At 44.1% G+C, this 22,375-nt stretch overlaps 1 protein-coding gene across 2 annotated transcripts in view; it reads right to left on the reverse strand.

Annotated features, from left to right (window-relative positions):
* Positions 1–551: 551 nt before the first annotated feature.
* The window catches only part of RPN2 (ribophorin II), a 66,506-nt gene continuing 44,682 nt past the window's right edge, over positions 552–22,375 (reverse strand). Inside the window, exons 9-17 of one of the 2 annotated variants that reach the window (XM_011975008.1) lie at positions 18,164–18,255; positions 16,336–16,450; positions 13,433–13,627; positions 12,140–12,226; positions 9,812–9,907; positions 8,119–8,194; positions 5,453–5,582; positions 3,713–3,760; positions 552–878 (exon numbers count right to left, since the gene is read on the reverse strand). In XM_011975008.1, the coding sequence (XP_011830398.1) occupies positions 866–878; positions 3,713–3,760; positions 5,453–5,582; positions 8,119–8,194; positions 9,812–9,907; positions 12,140–12,226; positions 13,433–13,627; positions 16,336–16,450; positions 18,164–18,255 (852 nt within the window). In that variant the 3' untranslated portion in view covers positions 552–865. The remainder of the gene's footprint in view (positions 879–3,712; positions 3,761–5,452; positions 5,583–8,118; positions 8,195–9,811; positions 9,908–12,139; positions 12,227–13,432; positions 13,628–16,335; positions 16,451–18,163; positions 18,256–22,375) is intronic. The other variant, XM_011975007.1, reaches the window with a different exon arrangement.

The following is a 22,375-nucleotide window of genomic DNA, read 5'->3' on the forward strand; positions in this document are numbered from 1 at the left end:
TCAAAACTCCTGACCTCAAGTGATCCGCCTGCCTCGGCCTCCTAAAGTGCTGGGATTACAGGCGTGAGCCACTGCGCCCGGCCCCAAGACAAGAGCCTTGAGCAGAGGTCCTAGCTGCGCAGAGATCCTAACTGCGCAGAGATCCTAGCTGCGGTCCACCTGCACATTCCTGTTGTGTAGCTGTGTTCTTGCCAAGTCACACTCAGTATCTAACCTAACACAGAAAGATTCTCAAAAATGGGACTCAGCTCACAGAAAATGTTAAAGGGGATAAAAACCCATCCCCTTGGACTCCTAGAAGTCCAAATGGCGCCTTCAGATACCAACAGGACTCCTATGCAGACAGCTGGTGCTCACTGCTGGAGAAGAAGAAAGGAAGCCGGCCTTTCCAGGCAGTTGTCTGTTCTGTTAGGAGCAAGGGGCAAGAAGGACCAATGTATAAAGGCCTGGAGAAATATGCTGGCATCAACAGCATTTCCAACTAAGTCCTCATGTCATATACCCAAGGACCCCACCACCCAAAAGTACGAGAATAAGCTCTCAATCAGGACTTTGTTCCTATTATTGTCCTCTTTATTCCAAAACAATTACACATTTCAACTTTTCAAATGCAACATACGGGTGTAACTTAGGAATATTCACAGCATCTTGCACAGTGCCAGAGAAAGAGACTATCTGAGCTCACCAGGTATCTGCTCTGTGTTCGGGAAACTGAAAAACAACAAGCAAAAGTATAACTACAATCTGGACTTTTTTCTTTTTTAAATAAAGTTTTTTTTTTTTTTGCATTCTTTTCATACTGTGAATTGTTCTTGACTCCTTTTCTTGACATTCAGTTTTCAGAATTTCCATCCTTCTTCTGGAACTAATGTGCTGTTCTGAAAGAAAATGGAGACAAACACAGAATTACTGAGGGTTTCAGTTCACAGTTACAGTTCCTAACTGATGACAACAGAGACACCAAGGTACTCTCCCGCTCTTAAGAGCCCATTTATAAGGGAATAATCATTTATCTACCAAGTCTATTTATGTATGCCCCATCTCATTTTACAAAAGAACATGAGACGGCTAGTTCATAATTAAGCTGATGACAACTTAAATACAAACAACAAAACAAACTCAATAATAACTAAGAAAGTGGTATGCGACAACATAAGGAGATGAGGTAATTCCAGGCACACCTCTCACCGTGCAAGGCCAAAAACATAGTGTAAATTTCAATTAGATGAACAGAGAGGAAAGTTTAAAGAATGCTCATCAATCTCCCAGACTCCAGCTCTGCCAACCAACACGTGGCCCTTCTGTAGCTTAGATGACATCCTGACCATTCATTACAGAAACCTGCACATTCCTGCCGTGTGGCCGTGTTCTTGCCAAGTCACACTCAGATCTAACACAGAAAGATTCTCAAAACCGGGACTCAGCTCACAGAAAGTGTTAAAGGCGATAAAAACCTCTCTCCTGTATTCTCTTTTTCCCTTCTGCTGCCTTTCCCTAGATTCTAAGGAGGGATGGGGAAACACAATGAATGAAAATGACAATCTAGCCAGACTGTGCAGCTGAGGAGATGGTTGCAGTGAGTAACCGATGCCGGCAGGCTCCAGCAAGCAGAGGCAGGGGTGCTGACACACAGCATCCATCCTTCAGTGGCAGCTCTTCCCAGGGGTGAGGACTAAGGTGATAATGACCCAGTCTTGCAGAATGGCAGGCTCCAAACCCATTAATAAAGCAGTTCCAAAAGACATGCACAGGCACGGAATTAATCTTGAGGGCTGGGGTGTGCACCCCTAATTCCTTGCCAACATTCAGAGGTTCCTAGGTACACTAAAATACGTGCATTCAGAAACGTTCATGCAGAAGGGATAGCACGAGTATGAAATAAGAACAGCTGAAGGGTAGTGGCCCACAACCACCGACTGTGGCTAGAACTATGTCCCACATTATGTCTGCTCAAATCAATGTCTGCCCTCAGATCGAGAACACTTTGCTACCAGGGGGGTTTCCTTTCAAATACTAGGAAGTACCAAATGTCCAAATGATCAAGTGACTTTCCTCTTCCTCCAGCAATGATTTGGGGATAGCAGGGTAGGAACTGACTTTAAAAATCAAGAGGCCAAGTAAGGTGGCTCACGCCTATAATCCCAGCACTTTTAGGGGCCAAAGCAGGAGGATTGCTTGAGCCCAGGAGCTTGAGACCGGCTAGGGCAACACAATGAGACACCATCTCTATAAAAAAAAAAGTTCTTTCTAATCAAGAAAAGAAAATTGAGTTAAACAATTAAATAACTCAACATTTAGCAGAAAGGACAATTTCTGAAAGCAAATCTCAGACAGACTGACCGTAATTTAGGATAAAATCAAATGGGCATAGCCACAGAATGGGGGTGGGAGAAGGCTGTGACTCTAAAAGGGGCACTGGGGAACTCTTTGGAGTGTGGCAATATCTATATCTTGATTGAGGTGGTGGTTACATGACTACATAGGTTTTTCAGGATTTACAGAATTGTACACTAAAAAGGGTACATTTTTCTGCAGATAAATTATAACTCCATTAAAACCTGGAAAAAACAAACAAAAACAAACAAAACAAATGCAGTTCCCTTCTGTGTTGAGGACAGGTGACCCAGCTTATGCTCACACATCCGTAGAAAGGCTCCAAATCCTATGCTTTTGTTGATCTCTCCTATTTTCAGAGGATTAGAAATTAGATGGTTTTGTGACTTTGGCAGGGAAAGCCATTTCCAAGGCAAAGGATAAAAGAGAACATGACTTGAAAATTCAAATACCTCCCTCCCTTTGTTGGTCTAGGGCAGGGGTCAGCAAACTGTGCCACTCAGGCCAAATCCAGCCCACCACCTGTCTTGATGAATAAAGTTTTGTTGGAACACAGCCACGCCCATTTGTTTATACAGTCTATGGCTGCTTTCACATGACAGTGACAGAGCTGAGTAGTTGGTGCCAAGAGACCATATGGCCAGTTAAGCCTAAAATACTATCTGGCTCTTTACAGAAAACTTTTGCCAGTCCCTGGTCTAGGGGAGCAGATCAGTGAAGCATCAGACACTTGCTTTCCTTCCCTCCACTTCCCTCCCATCCTCGGACTGAGATGCAGGAGAATGAGTGGGATTTCACTTCACATTTTAGTCACATGGGGAGCAGCCCTTTTAACATACCCTGAGTGCTAGGAACCTGGATTCTGATGCTAGCTTTGATCTGTGGCCATCAGTCCTTCATAATTTACAGTCTCCCCAAACCACACTCTTTAGCCCAACTAGAGATTGGTGTTACAGAAAAGTCTAGAAACAGTGACAAGGTGTGCCAGGATTTGCCACGGGACCATCATTTAATGAATTTTGGGTTTGTCTTATCCTCATCTCAGCTGTCCTGGAAACAGAGAGAGAGAGGCTTGTCTATAAATAAATAAGTACCCCATGGGATATGAGGGAGAATGAAGTCTTATACCGTCAAAGCCAGGCCAAAGCTGCTCATTGCAAAGTTATCCCATCAGCTGGGCTAATTCAGGAAGCTTTTGCCCTGGTCCAGTCACAACCTCATCTAGCAACTTGAAAAGCAGCCTCAGAATTCAGCTGTGTCGTAGGGAGGGGTGGGAAGAGCAAGTGGGCTGAAAACTAGAGAGATAACTGACATGCATGAGGCGGGCAAGACGGGGAAGGGACCCTGCTTCTGGGATGAGTCCACCCTTCATCTTTACCGTAGTGTCCTATATTTTGCCAATCTACTGCTCTGCTCTGCAGCGATCCTGCCAAAGGAAAGAGGGTTTGAGAATCAAGAAAGGACAGCGAGGGGAGAAATCAGCTGAGGAAAGAAATGACAAACACCCAACCAGAGCTTCCATTAGGGTCACCGATTTTTCCAGGGTAGAGTTCATTCTAGGACTGACAAGGAAAGAGTGGGCTTTAAGCTTCTGAACGGAATACATGAGTAGGGGAGAGGGAGGAGTTACTGATCCTTCTGGGATTCTGATAAAAATCATAGTCTCTCTCCCCAGAAAATGCATACAACTTTAGGATTCCAGATTAGGAACTCCTGCTAAGCAGGATGTAAACCAAATGGTTTCTACTCACTCCTCACCTTGATTTTGTTCTTATTTTTTATTTTCACAATTTTTTTTAGAGACGAGGTCTCACTGTGTTGCCCAGGCTGGTCTCGAACTCCTGAGCTCAAGCGATCCTCCAGCCTTAGCCTCCCAAAGTGCTGGGATTGCAGGCATAAGCCACCGTGCCCGGCAGATTTCATTCTTCTTGAGTGGGCGACTTCCAGAAAAGAGAGAACTTAGCAGAGCACAGTCTTTTGGCTCTCTGGGGGCCCAGGCAGGTGCTGCACGGGAACAGCGTTCTGCTTTGCAAAAACAACTGAGTCCTGGCTCTTTCTCAGGTACAATGCAGAGCCACCAGGAAAAGGCTACTGGAAGGTGGAAAAAATGAACCAGCTGCCACTGCTGGTGCTAAGGGAAGCTCTGGTGGGCCCTGGATTCCTACAGGAAAGCCAAGGAACACGTCTGTGCCGAGTCTCCATGGTGAAATGCTCAGAAAGTTCACAATGCAGACTCGGGCGGAGATGAGACACCTTCTCCCACCCACTGATGGTCTCCCTGAAAAAGCCTCTCTCTGATCCCAGCACCCTAACTGGCAGCCACGTTGAGGGTACACTATCGAGTTACATTCTTCCAACAAACGTCCTGGATACAAGAAAGCGGCACATCTGAAAACGATTTCCAGAGGTGAAAGCAATTCTGATCTTTTCTTATTGGCCTTTGCGTGGCTGAAATCACTCAGGTTCTAATAAAGTCAAATCAATGAGAAACACCTTTGTGACATTTAAATTTGCCTCCAATTCTGTTTAGCAAGTCAAGCTGCCAGCAAGCTGCTCACGTCAAGGTCTGTCTGACCACCCGTGTGACTCTAAGGTTGTCTGGGTCCTGGGGAGGCGGAGGCTACTGAGGAGATACTCCTTGCCGGGAGCCTCTGCAAAACCTGCCTCAGCTTCTGTGGGAAATAACACAGACCTCGTGCTTCTGGGACAAGCTCCTGGAGCTGTAAGGGTTACAGAGGAGCAACTCTCTGGGACATGTTGAGGGTGGGAAGGGCAGGGCAGGATTCTCTGTGGCAGCAGAGAATTTTTACACAGCTAACGAATTAATCTTCTGCCACATCTACGAATGCACTTTCATCTTCATAAAGCAATAATTTTCCTCCCTCATTCTATTGTATTGGGGCATAAATTACTATGGTTGTAATACATTCAAAGCTGACCACTAAGGCCCCTTTTTTGACTTCAAAGTGCTTATGGCTTCTGTATTGGGCTAGGTTAAGGTGCCAGACTTGCCCCTAAGAACACAAATCATTTTGCCACCTACCCTTCAAAGAGCTAGGCTGGTAGAGCTGAGTATTTCTAACCCTACTCTAGATCCCTGGCCCATGTCCAGCCTTACCTCTTGACTGCCTGCTGGGCCAGCATCCGATTGCCAGCCAGAAACGTCACACTGCCCAAGATGGCCAGGTACTTCAAGGTCTGGAACATGTTGAGCTGAGTCCAGTACACATACATGAGCCCCAGCATAGCTGCAAGAAGAGGTGTCATGACATCCAATTAAATGAAACATAATGCTGCCCCGGGGTTGAGGAAAGTTAGGGGCAGCAACTGCTGGATCATGAAAAGGTCTGTAGTCCTACACATTTTTCATTCCTTTGTTTCATTCCTTTGCTCGGATGCCAAAAAGTAGCTAACTCAATATACTAGCCTCTCAGCTGTGGCCACCAAGAAATCCAGGGTGGCAGGCACAATGGCTCACACCTGTAATCCCAACATTTTGGGAGGCTGAGGCAGGAGGACTGCTTGAGCTCAGGAGTTCAAGACCATCCTGGGCAAACAGTGAGACCCCATGTCTACTAAAATTCAAAAAATTAGTCAGGCGTAATGGCCCATGTCTATAGTCCCAGCTACTTAGGAGGCTGAGGTAGGAAGATTGCTTGAGCCTGGGAAGTCGAGGATGCAGTGAGCTTGATCACACCACTGTACTTCAGCCTGGGTGACAAAGTGATACCTCATCTCAAAAAAAACAAAAAACAAAAAACAAAAAAACAGGGTTAACAACTGGACTTCAGTGACCTGTGCCACGTTCCTGCTTATACCTATTTCTCTGCTTTTGTTTAAAACTTCTCTGTCATGTTACATTTAGGATTCATTTCATTTTTCAAATTCTTAACAAAAATACACAGGATATAAACAGGCCGGGTGTGGGAGTCATACCTGTAATCCTAGAACTTTGGGAGGCCGAGGAGGGAGAATCACCTGAGGTCAGGCATTCGAGACCAGCCTGACCAACATGGTGAAACCCCGTCTCTACTAAAAATACAAAATTAGCCAGGTGTGGTGGTGCACGCCTATAATCCCAGATACTTGGGAGGCTGAGGTGGGAGAATTGCCTGAACCCGGGAGGCGGAGGCAGAGGCTGCAGTGAGCCAAGATCGCACCATCGCACTACAGCCTGGGAGAGATAGAGCAAGACTCCATTTCAAAAATAAAAAATAAATTTAAAAAACCAGGATATAAATAACTGAATAATTTCCTTTTTTATGGGGGAAAAAAAAAACCCCAAAAAACCTGTAAGTATAATTTGCCACTGTGACCAGGAAGGAAGCAAGGAGGTCTCAGGAAGAAGGCTGAGTGAAAAGGGCTCAGAGCTGGGAACGGAGAGCCCTGGGGTCTGGTCCAGGCCCTGTCCTTACCAGCCGCTTAACTTCTCTGAGCCCAAATTCTCCCAACTTGTCAAAAGGGATCGTAATTCCTGCCCCAGTCACCCTCATCAGGGCTATGATGAGAATCAAATGAGAAAACATGCACAAAAAGCACACCGGCAAGAAAAGCCACGGCTCTCAACAAATTTATATTCAGGTTTTCTTCTCGGTCTGACCCCAGAGGGCTATCATTCATATCCAGGAACTGAGCCAGAGAGAAAGGTCATCCTGTCAGTTTTGCCCAGACAGATGACGGATGAACTACAGCGGGGTTCCCAACCATTTCTGAGGTCACAGACCACTGCACCATAATAATCTGATCAAAGTCACAACTCTCTCTTTCCCCAGAAAAATACAAACATTTGCCTACAATTTCAAGGGACTTATCTACACACCCCTACAGAATCTGTTTACTATGGGCATACAGATAGTGACTCCTGAAAGAGGCAAATAATTTTAAAAATATTAAGGTCAGGCCAGGCGTGGTGGTGGCTCACACCCATAATCCTAGCACTCTGGGAGGCCAAAGGCAAGAAGACTGCTTGAGCCAAGGAGTTCATGACCAGCTCTGAACACAGCAAGACCCCATCTCTACAAAAAATACAAATATTAGCCAAATGTGGTGGCACACGCCTGCAGTCCCAGCTACTCTGGAGGCTGAGGTGGGAGGATGACCTGAGTCTGGGAGGTCGAGGCTCCAGTGAGTGGTGAGTGCACCACTGCACTCCAGCCTAAGTGACAGAGTAAGACCTTGTCTCAGAAAAAAAAAAAAAAAAAAAAAGAACAAAAAATATTAAAGTCACAGTGAAATGCAAGGCACCCCGATCCAATAGCATCAAAAGCCTCTTAAGTGATTTGTGAATTTACTATCTCGTTATGTTTAGGCTGTTGAAGTCCTCAGGTCTCCAGAGAACGATGCAGGACAGCATATCTGACTGTGGAAAGGACTGTTTTCTATTACTGCACAGACAGAGCCGCCAGCAAATGTGAAGATCGATAGGGTGGGGAAAGATAACCTTTGGAAACTGCATTAATGCTCTTCATCCAGGAAGATTGCTCAATGTAAAGATACGATAAGTGAGTAATCTCTGGAAATAAACAGGGTTATTAACTGAGGGTAAATGGTCTGCCAACAGTGGCGCAGTACAACGAAGCCCAATATAATGACAGCTGTTCTAAGTGATGGACCAAACAGGTTTATCATCATATTAACTGTCCTAAAAGGCCAGGAGGAAAAGGGAAATGTTATGCTATTAAGTCATTATAGTTAATAGGTTGTGGGTCTACTTAACAGGGCTTTTGTGTGGGCAGGCTAAATGTCAGAGGAGGTTAAATGGAATTAGCAGTCTGGGGCACTTACCAGCATGTCCCAGGTGAAATATAATCGTGCTAGGAGCGAAAGTGAAGTTGGAGACATTGGCACCAATCCGGATCCACTGAATGATGGGGAGAAATAAATTTAAAAGGCATTAGAACTTAAAAGGGAGGCAACACAAACCACGCCAATGCTAATCCCATCAACAGCCCCAAGGCTTCAATGTTCATGCATCCTAGAAAGACAGGGAATTCTTCCAAGTGACAACCACCCTATTATAAGCCCTCGGGAAAACTTGTTTCCTTTTCTCTTTAGAAAGGCATTCAGCACCTGCTCTCAAATGGGCTCATGTAACTCAAACCTGAACATCATTTTTAATGATGGCAAACCCTACTGTTTTAAAACAGGTGAGATCATGAAGCTGAAAGGTCAGAAACTGCATTTATAAGGTAACTGACACCCCCATTAAGTTCTCTAAGAATTGGTAAGATAAACCCACCGGCAGCTGGTGGCATTCATGCTTTTGCTGTTGGTTCCATGTCTTTTGAAATTCTCATCACTCAAATATAAGAACAGGTGCTCATACCCTAGGTCTGGTTTCTGAAAATCTGTAGCAAGGCTTCTAGATTTATCTAGATTTAAACAGTAATTCTTTTATTAAAAGCAACAAATTAATTAGGAACATAGGCAACTTTCCAAGAGTAAGATCTAATGAGTGTTTTCTCAAAATTCTCTGAGCTTTGAGGATATGCATTTATGTTTGTTTAAAATTAGAAAAAAGAAAAAAACACAATTGGCTTAAAAAAAAAAAATTCAAATGGTACTGAAAAGGAGGAAAGGTAAAAGTTACTTCCTCTACATTCTCCAGAATGTCCTCTCCTCAGAGATGACCAACACTAACACATGTCGCCTTTTAAAACTTATTTATTTTTTTTGACAGGGTCTCACTCTGTCACCCAGGTTAGAATGCAGGGCTCACTGCAGCCTCAACTTCCCAGGCTCATGTGATCTTCCCACCTCAGCCCCTCAAGTAGCTGAGACTACAGGCATACGTCACCATTAATTTTTTTTCTTTCTAATTTTCTAATTTTAGTAGAGATAGGGTCTTGTTATGTTGCCCATGCTGAACTCAAACAAGCCTCCCACCTCAGCCTCCCAAAGTGCTGGGACTACAGGCATGAGCCACCACACCCGGCCACCTTTTAAAACTTTACAGAGGATCATACTAAACACACTACCCTACCCCTTGCCTTTTTCACTCAGTAACACATCTTGGCAATCTTGTCCTATTGGCATATAAATCTATCCATTCTTTGAAAAGCTGCATATTATTCCATCGTATGGACTTTAGGTTGTTTCTGGTTTTCTGCCCCAAGCAGTGCTGAAATGCATAGCCTTTGTGTTGTTTTTTATAGCTACCAGCATCGGGTCTCACTCTGTTCACACTAGATCTCATCTGAACTCTCCTATAGCATCACAGTCCATCCACTTTTGTCATTCCTAGTGGCTGTTAAGTACTTTCTCATGCCCACTTGTTAATGGGGCAGTTTATTTGGCCACTCCTCCACAGTGGGAACTTTTGGTCACTCTAAAATGTCTTAAGCATCAGTTCAGGTCACAGCTGCTGGACCCCTCTGGAGCTTTGCTGAGGCCAAACAACACAGCCTCCTTTGGAAGGAATGCATCTGCTGGGTCTGGCGCCAGACGCATGCTGCCCACGCTAATTACGGCCACTCACCAAAGCGAAGAGCAGAAGCAACGGCGAGAGGATCAGGGCAGTGAATGTATTGGACACCACGGTGGGGGGCCTCTTCTCAGGCTCGCGGAACAGGTGCTGCCGAAAGACAAACCGAGAAGATTTAAGAATGTGCCCTTCCCAGCTGGGGCAGCCATGTATACCAGGGACCAAAGCATCAATGTCAGTCATGAAGAGGATATGCCACCCAGAGGCTATGGCATACTTGGCAACAAGTGGCCGCGTGGCCTTTTGCCTCTTCTCAATGCTGTCTTGATCCCAGAGGTCTCCCTTCCACAGAGACTACATACATCAACCCCAGCTCACTGCTTGGCCAACCCTTTATTCCCCTCAAAGACTCACTGCCATTTAGAGGCCAGAGAATGCAAGCCATCACGTGGCATCTGGCTAGTGCCAAAGAGGGTGCCCAGGTATATAGATGGCTTGAGTGACATGACTGAGGCAGGACTCTGGACTCGCAACGTTTCTGGGTTCCTAGGGTGGCCCTGGCATATGCTGCCCCACTTCATTGGCTAATGGTGGTAACACCGTCTCTTTTTAAAAGGTAACAGAGCCTCACTACAAATCTTTCCAACCATAATTCATCCCTCTCTCCCTGAGCCATGGCTCTAAGGAAGCCCTAAACAAATTTCCTGCTCTCATTTCTTTTTTTTTTTTTTTAAAGAGACAGGACCTCACTCTGTCACCTAGGCTGAAGTGTAGTAGCACCATCATAGCTCGCTGTAACCTCAAACTCCTGGGCTCAAAAGATTCTCCCGCCTTAGCCTCCCAAGTAGTTGGGACTACAGGTATGTGCCACCACACCCAGCTTAATTTTTAAATTCTCTGTAGAGACAGAGTCTCACTAGGTCTTGAACTCCTGACCTCAAGTGATCCTCCCTCCTTGGCCCTGCAAAGTGGGATTACAGGTGTGAGCCACCATGCCTGGCCCAACTCTGATTTCCAGAGTTAAACCAGAAGGCTGGACAAGCATTCTGATGATATTTCTTGGTTTTATTTTTTTTTTCCCTGAGCAATTCTACATGAATTCTCTTTACAACGCTCACCTAGATAGTGTGACCTAGCAGAAGCAGAAATGGTGTGGGAATCTGGAGACCTCTGTTTAGGCCCAAACTGATATGTATGGCTGTGTGACCAGGAGGGAAGTCGCTGTCCCACTCTTCACCTCAGTTTCCAGCTGGAAAACTGGGGGTGGGGAGGGTCATGACCACCCTGCTAGGCTTGTAAAGATACTCTAAAGACCAAATGAAATAGTGTATTTGATTATGCTTTGTAAGCTGTAACTCATTATGCAAATAGAACTTTTTAAAAAAGATTTTTCCTCCAATGTGTCAACTTGTGCCTGCCTTTTCTGCTTGCCAATGCCCAGCCACTCCAGCTCCATGATGAGGCAGCCCCACTTGAGCCTCCTGTTCCTAAAATTTCACCTCTGCTCTTCTTTGCTGCCGCTGCCATTAAAGGATTTCTAACATTATAGCAGCTGTTGCCACCTACTTCAGCCGGCACCCTTCATCATCATCACAATCACGCCTATCGGTTAGCTGCATTTTACGTTCTTAAATAATGCTGTACCAATATGAAGAGGAGTTTTATAAACAATCCTACTACTCTACCCTTTGGGCACTTGCTTTTTTTAAAGTGGAATGACAACAGGTAGTCTGTTTTTGACACTTCAACATTAATTTGTATGTAGGTTTCCAAGTACAATCATTTCTCAAGATTGCAAAATAGTCCACTGAGTGGATCCACCTCAGTTTCCTTAACCAGTACCCAAATAAAATTATTGTGTTTATTTTGTAAAGGGCTTTAGAAACATTTGAAAGCCTTTCTTTACTCATCTGTTATCAACTTTGATTCTCACAACAGTCCTGTGTGCAGGGCAGGACCAGGCTTGCTTATCCAAGGACTTGCCTATGAAAGTAGACCCCTGTTCTCCCAGATGAGTTTTCCCACCTGTCGCCCCATCAGCCCTGATTTACGCAGGAGCAGGGAGGATAAACGCTAAAACCATCTGCGCTCATAGCTAACAAGCTGTGGTCCGAGGGTTGAACCTGCTGGATGTCAGGAAAACCAGACTCAGGTTCTGATTTCATCTTCCACTCTCTGCTTTCTGGGGGTTAGTCACTGGACTCTTTAAACCTGTTTGCTCAGTTCAAAGATAGGGCTGCCATGTACCCTGCCTAATCCACAGGGTGTGAGGATCAAACTATCAAATATCATAAAACAAGTTAAAGGGAGCAGAGACACAGTCCAGGGCTTTGCTGCCCTCTCTTCTCCCCCATGTTTAGCGGATAACCCCTTGGGATATACCTGAATTTCCTGTTTTGGAGTGAAAAGGTTCTGGGACAAGACAGTCGAGGGAGCTTCTTCCTCAGGGAACTTGATGACCACATCAGCCTAGAAAAATAAGGACAGTCTTTAAAAGCACAGAGGCAGAGAAGTGAGTGAAACTCAATAGATAATATTCTCTGACTCACGTCTAGGACCATAACTGAAAAAAGGTCCAGGCAGTCCCAATCACTTCTGATCCATGAGCTGACAAATTGAGGCAGTAAAAACTTCAAGAACAAAACAAGTATTTGTTCAAAATGCTTTTTAGAGCAAGACTTCTAATTTTCTGCTGGTATAGTAGCCCCATAGAGCTGCTTAATACAAAAATCCCAGCTGGTACACAGGCTGTTACAGTTGCAATCAGAAACTGCTTGGTGTCCCTGGGAAGTGTGATTTAGTCACATTTGAAAAAGAGAGAAAGAAATGAGTATGTGCTCTGGTGCAAAAACAGCCTGAAGTCCAGGAGAAGAAAAGAAGTCTTGAATACCATACGAGAAAACGAGAAAACGCAGCTGCCCCTTTGTCTTGCAAAGTGAGTCAACCACCATTCAAAGCCTGCAATTTGGCCTCTGCCACCTTTCCAAGCTCATCACCTCCCGCTTTTGACAGGAGTCAGGTGCTCTGGCAAAACACAACCACTCCCATCGCACTGAAAGCACCTTGAGCCTTCTGCAGGCTCTTCCTCAATGATCACCCCACAGCCCCAGATCTGATAAACTCTTGCCATTCTTCAACCCCTTGCTCAAATGCCCTGTCCTGCACGACATTTACTCTCATCACACCAATCCAAAGTGAGGCATGAAGGGAGGCACTATGTAAATGACAACATGCTACACATGGTTATTAGTTAATCAGTTAGTTGGTTATTAGTTAAAATTGTTATCAGAATTCAGATCTCTCTATGAGCTATGCCATATCTCAAAGATCTTAACTTTCACATCTATGTAACCCCCATAGTGCCTTGCTATAATATGAACACGGCCTTTCTGTATAACGTTTAGAGAAATTCACAGATACTAGCACTCACAAAAGTTTATACTTCCTTCACTCACTTAATATTTATTAAGCACGTACCATGTTGCCAAGCCACATGCATGACCCCAGGACTATTTATGGAGCCCGCACACAGTGCCTCACCTCCCAAGCTTCTTTATCACACTATAGGAGGCACAGGCAAGGCGAAGGTGAAGAGCCCCACGCCCCTGAAAAGGAGCCACCAGTGCCTGGGGCACAGCCACTGTCACCTGAGTCGGGGTACATTCAGGCACATACCACATTCCAGAGGATTGGGTTCTTCAAAGTAGCATCTCCAATGATTAAGTAGAGAGTGTAGGTGCCAGAGGCAGAGTCAAATTCGATCTTTCTTTCAGAGGTATCCAGTTCAAACTTGTACACGTTCTTGTTGTCTGGCTCGGCAACAAACACCACTTCCTGGCCAGTCTTCTGGTTATGGAGTCGGACGAATGTCTAGATGGAAGAATAATCCAACCTTTCATCAGAAAATTTCAAAATTCTCCCTGGGCCTAACATTGAATCCACCGGGCAGCAGACAGTTAGCTCTCTGTCACAGTGAGAGCTCTCAGATCTGCCAGACCTGCCCCAGAGAGTAGAAGGAGTGGCCATGCCACCCTAGTTCCTAGCTCAGAGATGACTTTTTGCTGGTACAAGGAAGTAAATTTAACTTACGGGTCCAGCCAATTCTCGACTAGTCGGAGGCTGAGTGCCCAGTTTGCGGATGATTTAAGCCCTTTGCTATCGCTGCAATTTCTTTTTCCCGCCAGCCTTTTGGTCACTTTGCTGCCCAATTAACTGCTTCACCAGAGGGTGAAAAGAAGGGAAATGAGGTGGAACTGTAAGAGGTCCATTTTCAATTTCCTAGCGCCTCCAGCTAAAGATTTAGTGAGGAGGCTTGGGTATTGATAGTAAGGCAGAGTCCTAATCAAGCAGGGCAACCCAGTTTCATGGAGAGCGCCTCAGCTTGGAAGACAGACAGATTTGCTTCCACTACTTACTAGCTGAGCAAATTACTTAACCTCCTTGTGCTTTGATTTCTTCAACTTTACAGCACAGAAATTAACTTCCAGATGTAGCATATCTGTGTGAAGATTTGCAATACTGTATGCTGAGCATTAGTGCAGGGAATGCTTTATGCTAGCTAGTCAACAAATAGTGGTTAATAGCAATACGATGGTAATGAGTCTAATCATTTTATCTCCCCTAATGGCACAAGAAAAAAAGGTATCTGCACATTAGAACTGGACCAAAACTTGATAACCACCCAGAGCTTTTCTTTCAGGTGTTTCAAAATAAAGAATTCAACAAGGCAGGTAGGTTTACAGATCCAATTTACAGATCATAAGGCACAAGCATTAAATGAGTTGGCATGGTGACAGAGCCAGCACTGCATCTACAGAAAATACACATCTCATTTGTTAATCTATACCTGAACAACAAAGAAACACCACCAAAGCATTTAGGGAAAGGGGCCCAGAGGCATGAAGCATCCCAACTATAGCAATTAGTCTTGGCCAGGAATGGAATGGGGAGTCCAGACGCCAGATCTCCTTCAGGTTCATCCCCAAAATGCCACCTCCACCTGGAAGGTCTCTAAGCCATGATTCTACAACAGAATTTTGGATGACACAAGTATTCAGTGAAAGTTACACTTCCTCACTAATTCTCCCTGCTCTAATCTGATCCTACCATTTAGTCTTCTAATTTCTTCTCTTTGTACTACTCTTCCTTCCCTTGTGCTATTTGGCCGGCAAATGTCATTCTGGTAAGAAGCTGGGAAATGGTAAGGGGCCAAAGTACTCAAAGGTCAGTTAGGTTTGGCTAAGGGCCCTAATCAAGCTGTCTGGAGTTTGGGAGTAGGGAGGAGAGAGGAGCAGAGGACTCCCGGGACTGTGGCAATAGAGGAACGTGCTCCTGGGGCACAAGTGCAACAGCTGCAGCTGCAAGAAACAGAAAGCAAGAAGGTTCCCAAGTAAATCCAGTTGCCTCTGAGGTCTGCCCTGAAGCTGCCTCAAGGCAACAACTCTGCTGGTCCTTGCTAAAGCATCGGTACAGGGTACCCCATACCAAACTAGGTATCGCATTTTTGTCTTTCAGCATTCAAAGTATTTATCTGAACCTTCCTTCACATAACACTAAAGGCAGGTTACTCTCCATCAAGGGGGATGATAGGTAGTGTGGGAGTGGGGATGTCTGATTGGACATGGGGCCATATTAGGTTCTCGGGGGAAAGAGTGTATGGTTCGAAAATCTTTTAAATAATAATTTTCATTACTCTATGAAAAAAAAAAGCCTATTGCTTTCATAACACAAAGTAGGCACAAGTTTAAAGGGCTATTCTTCAGAGTCCCATAAATACAAAATCTGCTTTGGCCAGAATAAAAAAAAAGCTTTGGGTCCTCTCTCGAAATTATTTCAGTATATTCCCTTATTTATTTATACATACATACATACATACCTATATACATACATACATACGAGGTCTCACCATATTGCCCAAACTGGTCTCCAACTCCTGGACACAAGTGATCCTCCCACCTCAGCCTCCAAAGTGTTGGGATTACAGGCGTGAGCCACCATGCCTGGCCAGTATATTCCCTTTTTTAAATCAGAAAGAAAAAGCCTCAGGATGGATGCTGTAGCTCAGGCTTATAATCCCACCACTTTGGGAGGCTGAGGCAGGTGGATCACCTGAGGTCAGGAGATGGAGAACAGCCTGGCCAACATGGTGAAACCCTGTCTCTGCTAAAAATACAAAAATTAGCTGGGCATAGTAATGCATGCCTGTAGTCCCAGCTACTTGGGAGGCTGAGGTTGCAGTGAGCTGAGATCACACCACTGCACTCCATCCTGGGTGACAGAGCGAGACTCTGTCTGAGGGAGGGAGGAAGGAAGGACCTTAATTAAGTGCAAATCTGCTTAAGTACCTCTCCTCAATACCAGCTAATTTTTTAGAAAGAAGCGTGTATCCCAGGTGAAGGATTACAACCAGTAAAAGGGTAAGAGTGTCACGTGGGAGAACCTGATGGACCGTCAGGGTTCGGTCAAGATCTGAAAGCAGGAACGTGGAATTCTCTCTAGTCCATGTTACAGACCACATTGTAAACGCTAGTATCCATTCACATTTCAGGTTAAGAGAACTGTCTAGACGTCTTCCTGACCTGGTGAGGAGTGAGTTCAGCACCAGTGTTCACATCTACCAGCTGGAAGAACAAGGCAAAGTTCTGGTGGCTGTCTGCGATGAATGTGCCCTTGGCTTTGGCTGGGTACGTCACCCTGAAAGAGGCATATAGAGTCAGTCTTCAGAGAGGATCAGTATATCTCTGAGAACAGGCAGAAAATACATACTTCACTTCATTGCCTAATCCTCCCTCTCCCATAGTAACACTTCTGTTGTGGACAGACAGATGTGGAGAACTGTCTGCAGCCTGGGGGCAAATTGGACTGATAAAACCTGGACTGAGAAAAGCGCAGAATAAACTTCCAACAGGATCTGGGGAAATGCTGTGTGCAGATGCTTGTACCTCTAAGCTTTCAATTCAAGGACCTAAGGCTCTCAACTCCACCAAAGTCAGGCACCAGAGGAGCTCACGTGTGGCCTCTGCAGGCACACAGGAGAGCCGAGCTGGCAGAACCACAAGGAGAAATTATCACAGGATTGATGCCAGCAGCACACGTGAGCAAGGTAGAGAGACAAGACAGGTAGAAGACACAAAGGAAAGAAGGGTACTTTCGGCTTTGCCTTTTTTTAATGCCAAATTTTTTTCCTGGACACTGTTTCAATTTACTTTTCTGCCCTGAAACTGGGTTTTAAAAAGTCATTTTCCCAACAGGCAGACTTGATGAGGAAAACTTCTTTTCACAGCTATCTCCTGGGATTTTAGGGTAAGATGGCCGGGGGATAAACCAGCCGAATGGTTATAGAGCTCAGACCTGGCTTTATTTTATACTCATATTTTATATTTACTTGTAAGTAAGACCAACTCTTCATCTATGCAGAGAATTAAACAGCAAAGTGCTCGCACAGACATTACTTCAGTGGATTCTCAAACAGTGCTCTTATCTCCAATATCACTACAAAAATAGCCAAGCCAGAGACACAAAGGCCAACTCTACGTGATTTAAAAGGAACAGCTGCTTGACTTCTAGCCTCTGGCTAACATCCCATTTTCAAAGAGCCTTAAGGGTTCACCCTATTGTCTTCTGGCCTCTATAGCTACCCTAGTTGAGTAAAGTTGGGGTCTGGACTATACCCAGAGATCTGGATCCCCCCTACGCCAGTATGGATCTGGGGGAGGGCTGATGAGCAGGCTTCGTACAGCATTCTGGCCCAACTCTGATCAATTGTTAGTGTATACTTAGAAGATTATGTTTAAAAAAAAAAGATTCTGAGGCTGTGTCTGAGTTTGGTGGGAGCAAATGCTCTATGACTTCTTAGTACTGCCTCCATGGACTTGGGAGGGGGAAATGGCAGCCCTAGTGCTGGGTATCTGCCATCTCAATTTTAAGCACCTATGAGGCTTCCAGCTAATTTCAGACCCATCATGGGCCAGAGAGACTTGCCATTAGGTCACTAAAAGCAAATTCAGGACTGTGATGATGAGATCGCACCAGAATGTAAATTAATACCTTGCTTCCTTCACTGAGAAGGTCTTATTATCTTAAAAATTGTCATCTGAACTAAATAATATGCTTAGTGACATAGCTGACTCAGACTAACATCCTGAGGTAAGCGCTTTACCTTGTTGCGGACTGGTAATAAACAGTTTGTGCATGGACTAAACACTGGTATATAAAACCTCCAAATCCACTTAGATGCCTGGCAGAATCCCTGGTGCAGGACCAGTGGAACTACAGACTCTTTAATTTAGGGTGCAAGCTGGATGGCTGCTGATACAGAAATGATGCCTGGAGGGTTCAGTGCCTAGGCATACTCCTCTTAGCTCTTGAGCCTCAGCTCCCCGAGGGATCAGGTGGCATCCCACCTACCGGGTAGTTTTGGGTGCAATGCTCTGATCCTTATCCACAGTGGAAAGATCAACATTTGTGATGCCAACTTCAGTGGAGATCTTGACTCTGAGCTAGATGAAAATAGAGAAGACAGTTGCCAGGTCAACTGGTGGGTGTCCAGGAATTCACATGCAGATATAAAGTTTTCTATTCTTCAAGGTGAGAAACGCATGACCCAGCCCAGTAAAGATTACTGACCCAGCCCAGTAATATTTCCAACCTCTCCCATTCCGAGGCCTAAAATGTCTTTTTCTGGCTTTGGATGGATGGTATACACCAAAAAAAAAAATATATAAATAAATAAATAAATAAATAAATAAAAGAAAAAAAGAAGAAAAAGAAAAAAAAAAAGTAAATCATTTCATGTATCCTTTAAAATAAATAAGGGGAAAAATTCCTTAAGTAGTACCTTTCATTCGAATCAGTAAGAATTCGGTTCTAATGATAGCTAGGATTTATTGAGTGCTTATCATGTGAAAGGCACTGGTTTTGTAAAGACTATCTCATTTAATCCTCACAATTCTGTAAGGTATTGCTTTTCAGATAAGGAAATAAAAGATGAGAGAGATGAAGCTGCTCTGCTCAAGATCAGACCGCGAGGAAGTGATCAGGCCACTGTCGAGCTCAGGCACTCTGACTCAGAATCCACGCACTTCAGCTCCTTGTTAGACAGCCATGGTAGTTATCTGTACTGTTCTCCAAGTACTTCTCATTCTCCTTCTGAGCATGTGGTAGAATTCTACTTCCCTGCCCCCATGGAGTCAAGTGTGGCCAATGAAACGTGGGCAGAAGTGAAAACTTTAAGAATCAATGTGTGATTCTCTCTTTTCCTCTGACATGGACACAATGTCCAGATGCTTGATCCTTCAGCCAGGGTCCTGGAGCAAAGATATCATGAAGCAGAGCCTCCAGTTGACCACCTAAAGAATCTAGCATGGGTAAAAAATAAACCTTCGTTGTTTTAAGCCACTGAGATTGGGAGTTTGTTATAAGCACAAACCAATCCATGTTGACTCTTAGAGTGTTTGAATTCTGTATGTCCCATATAAACATCTTCACAAAGAGGGACTAATGTCAATAAATAAGAAATTTTAAAATTAGATTAAAATCAATGTAAACATCCAAAAGAGACAGAAAACATGTTAAATTTCTGAATTAAAACCCAAGTTTGAATGTGCAAATTATGCAACCCCAAGGCGCTTTTATGTGCAAACAGATCTGTAAGCCTTCCAAATATTTGATAGGTTTGAATGTAACACTTAAGGAAATCCTTGCCAAATCCACTGGTTTATAGTCTAAGTCAGGATCAAGGAATAGAGATAAAGGGATGGGCAAATAATTGAAGGATAGCTTCGGCGGTTTTCTAAAATACCATATTGAGGTGTGACAACCTCAAATCAAGGGCAAAGAAGAAAAATTAAAAAGAGATAAAGATTCCTTTAATAAGAAAGTAATTCCTTCTAATAGCCTTCTTTCCTGCCTCTATAACAACTATTTTATGACAACAGCCTCAATTATCATGTTGAATAAAGGTGTTCTGTTTTGCTTAAAAAAAACTGTAAAGATTTATTACCAGAAGCTGTAACGATATTACCACCTACATTTGAATTCATAGCCACCTATTAGCAGAATTATGTTTAGGATCACTGCCTGTCATTGAGTCTAGGCAACTGGGTGAAATTATGGCAGTGGAGGAGGGAAGATGGACCATCAGGTTGAATAGACACCCCCAAGAAGGGAGCTTGGAGCCTCTACTTTGGCTCTCTGGGCTCTCTGCTGAGTTAACAGAATTACAACTCACACAAGGATCAGAACCAGAGCAAGCTTTTTTGCATAAAGCACAACCCGACAAGTACTGACATTTCCACTGGAAGACAAACTGGAATGGAAGGCTCAGCCAAAGAAGTGGCCAGAGAGGTTTGATTTGACACCCGCTGAGAACACTTTCCCTGTAGTATGTGGAGCACCTATGTGCAGGGAATACACAGAGATGGCAAGAAATCCTTCCTGTTCCATACACAAACCATAATGACAATGAACCAGGTTGCTGCTTTAATGTATGTACAAAGTATTATGAAAGCACAGGAGAAGGAACTGTGACCCAAGTCTGCCCATGGGTGGCCCCGACTGGGGAGCAGGAAACATTCCATAGCAAGAAGACTAAGGAGGAGGCTTGATGGGCTTAGCAGCCCTCCAATTTTGGGAGAGATAGGAGGATTAGCAATACTCTATGCTATAAAAATAATCTGTCTTCATAGTTAACTACTCTGCAATCTTCATCAACGTTAACTAGATAATTCCCTTGTTATTTCTGTAACTCACTCTTAAGAACTCATTCATTTAATTTGTAAATGTGATCTTGGAATCATCATCCCACTGAAATGTCCATAAACAGGAGACTAGCTAAATAAAGAATGATACATGCGTATTATTAATTACCATGGAGCAATTAAAAAGAACAGACTAGGCTGGGCGTGATGGCTCATGCCTGTAATCCAGCACTTTGGGAGGTGGATCATTTGAGGTCAGGAGTTCGAGACCAGCCTGACTGACATGGCAAAACCTTGTCTCTACTAAAAATACAAAAAAATTAGCCAGACGTGGTGACGCACGCCTGTAGTCCCAGCTACTCGGGAGGCTGGGACAGGAAAATAGTTTGAACCCGGAAGGCGGAGGTTGCAGTGAGCCAAGATCACGCCACTGCACTCCAGCCTGGGCAATAGGGCAAGGCTCCGCCTCAAAAGAAAAAAAAAAAAGAATTGTGTAAAGTCTTCAGTGTCTCCTAATGATAGCGATAAGGAAGCTATCAGCTTTTAGGTTTTCACTTAGAATCCTGGCTCTAAACTCTCAGCACTAACTTAGCCACTAAAGCCCGCTAATCAGGATCCAGCTTCGTGTGTGTTCTAAAGACATCCTGAGCATCCCCCAACAATGCAGACACATGGAGTGAGCAAAGGGCAAACTGCAGTGAACTTGCATCATTCTTGGTTTGCTCTCAGCCCTAATTTAAAAAGTCTTCCTAAGTTACAGCTTTCTTTGTTGCACATAAACACCCGTAGGGCTGTTCTTAAATAGGGAACAGTTTAAAACAAATCCTTCTGCTCCTAAAATCTCACTATAAATGGGTCTCTGGAAACACTCAAAAGAAAAGCATTTTCATGCTACTCTTTTAAAGCAAATTTAGAAATAAAAATCGTAACTTTTTCCAAAGCCCTCTTTAAAGAGTTCAGTGTAGGAACCCTGTTGATTAGCTGCTTCTTCCTTCCAACTAACACTGCAGGATTCATTTTTACAATAGGAAAGGGACTTATTTCTCTACTTGAAATGCAGCTAAGCCTGCTTTACACTGGATCATGCTATTCCTTTCTCTGCTTGCACCACATGCCATATACATCTCAAAAAATGTTCTAATGCCAGGAAATGCAGTCTTTCTGCTGGGAGTAATAACACCCCTGTTTAGCTTATTACTGTCAAAAATGATGGTGCATTAGGGGCAATTAATGCTAATGAAAGCTTCCAAAACCCATGCTTCCCCTGACAGCCAGTCCAATGTCAATGAGGGCTATTACAGGACTTCCACAACAAACCACCGTTAATGCACTCTGACCAATGTCGAGCATCTCCTGGGAGGACAAACAGGACCCAGTGACCTGCTCTGAGGCTCTAAGTGTGACTATTACTGAAATTACAAAGAAAATTTGCATATATGGCAAAGGTCAGAGCCGACTCTCTCTCTCTCTCTCTCACACACACACACAAACACACACACACACACACACACACACACCCCTCTAATGTAATAAGGAGGAAGAGAAAAGATTTTGTAATGCTTACTCCATCACTAGGGAGGAAAAGGACAGCAAATGGCCTCAACGGGGGCTTATTATCATTGCATGAACAACACCTATTAGCCATTTCTGCCATTTTGTACTTAGATAATTTTTCCAACAATCACAGAAACACTTGGACAAACACCAGATTTGATGTCACAAAATGCCAAGCTGTTACAGTAATCAAGACGGCGTGGTATTGGCATAAGGACAAAAATACAGATTAATGAAATAGAATTATGAGTCCAGAAATCAACCCTTACATTTATGGTCAAGTGATTCCTACAAGGATGTATGTGCCAAGGCAATTCGTTAGGGAAAGCACAGTCTTTTCAACAAATGGTTCTAGGACAACCGCAAA

The sequence above is a fragment of the Mandrillus leucophaeus genome, unplaced genomic scaffold, assembly GCF_000951045.1.
Source record: "Mandrillus leucophaeus isolate KB7577 unplaced genomic scaffold, Mleu.le_1.0 Scaffold150, whole genome shotgun sequence".
Lineage (NCBI taxonomy): Eukaryota > Metazoa > Chordata > Mammalia > Primates > Cercopithecidae > Mandrillus > Mandrillus leucophaeus.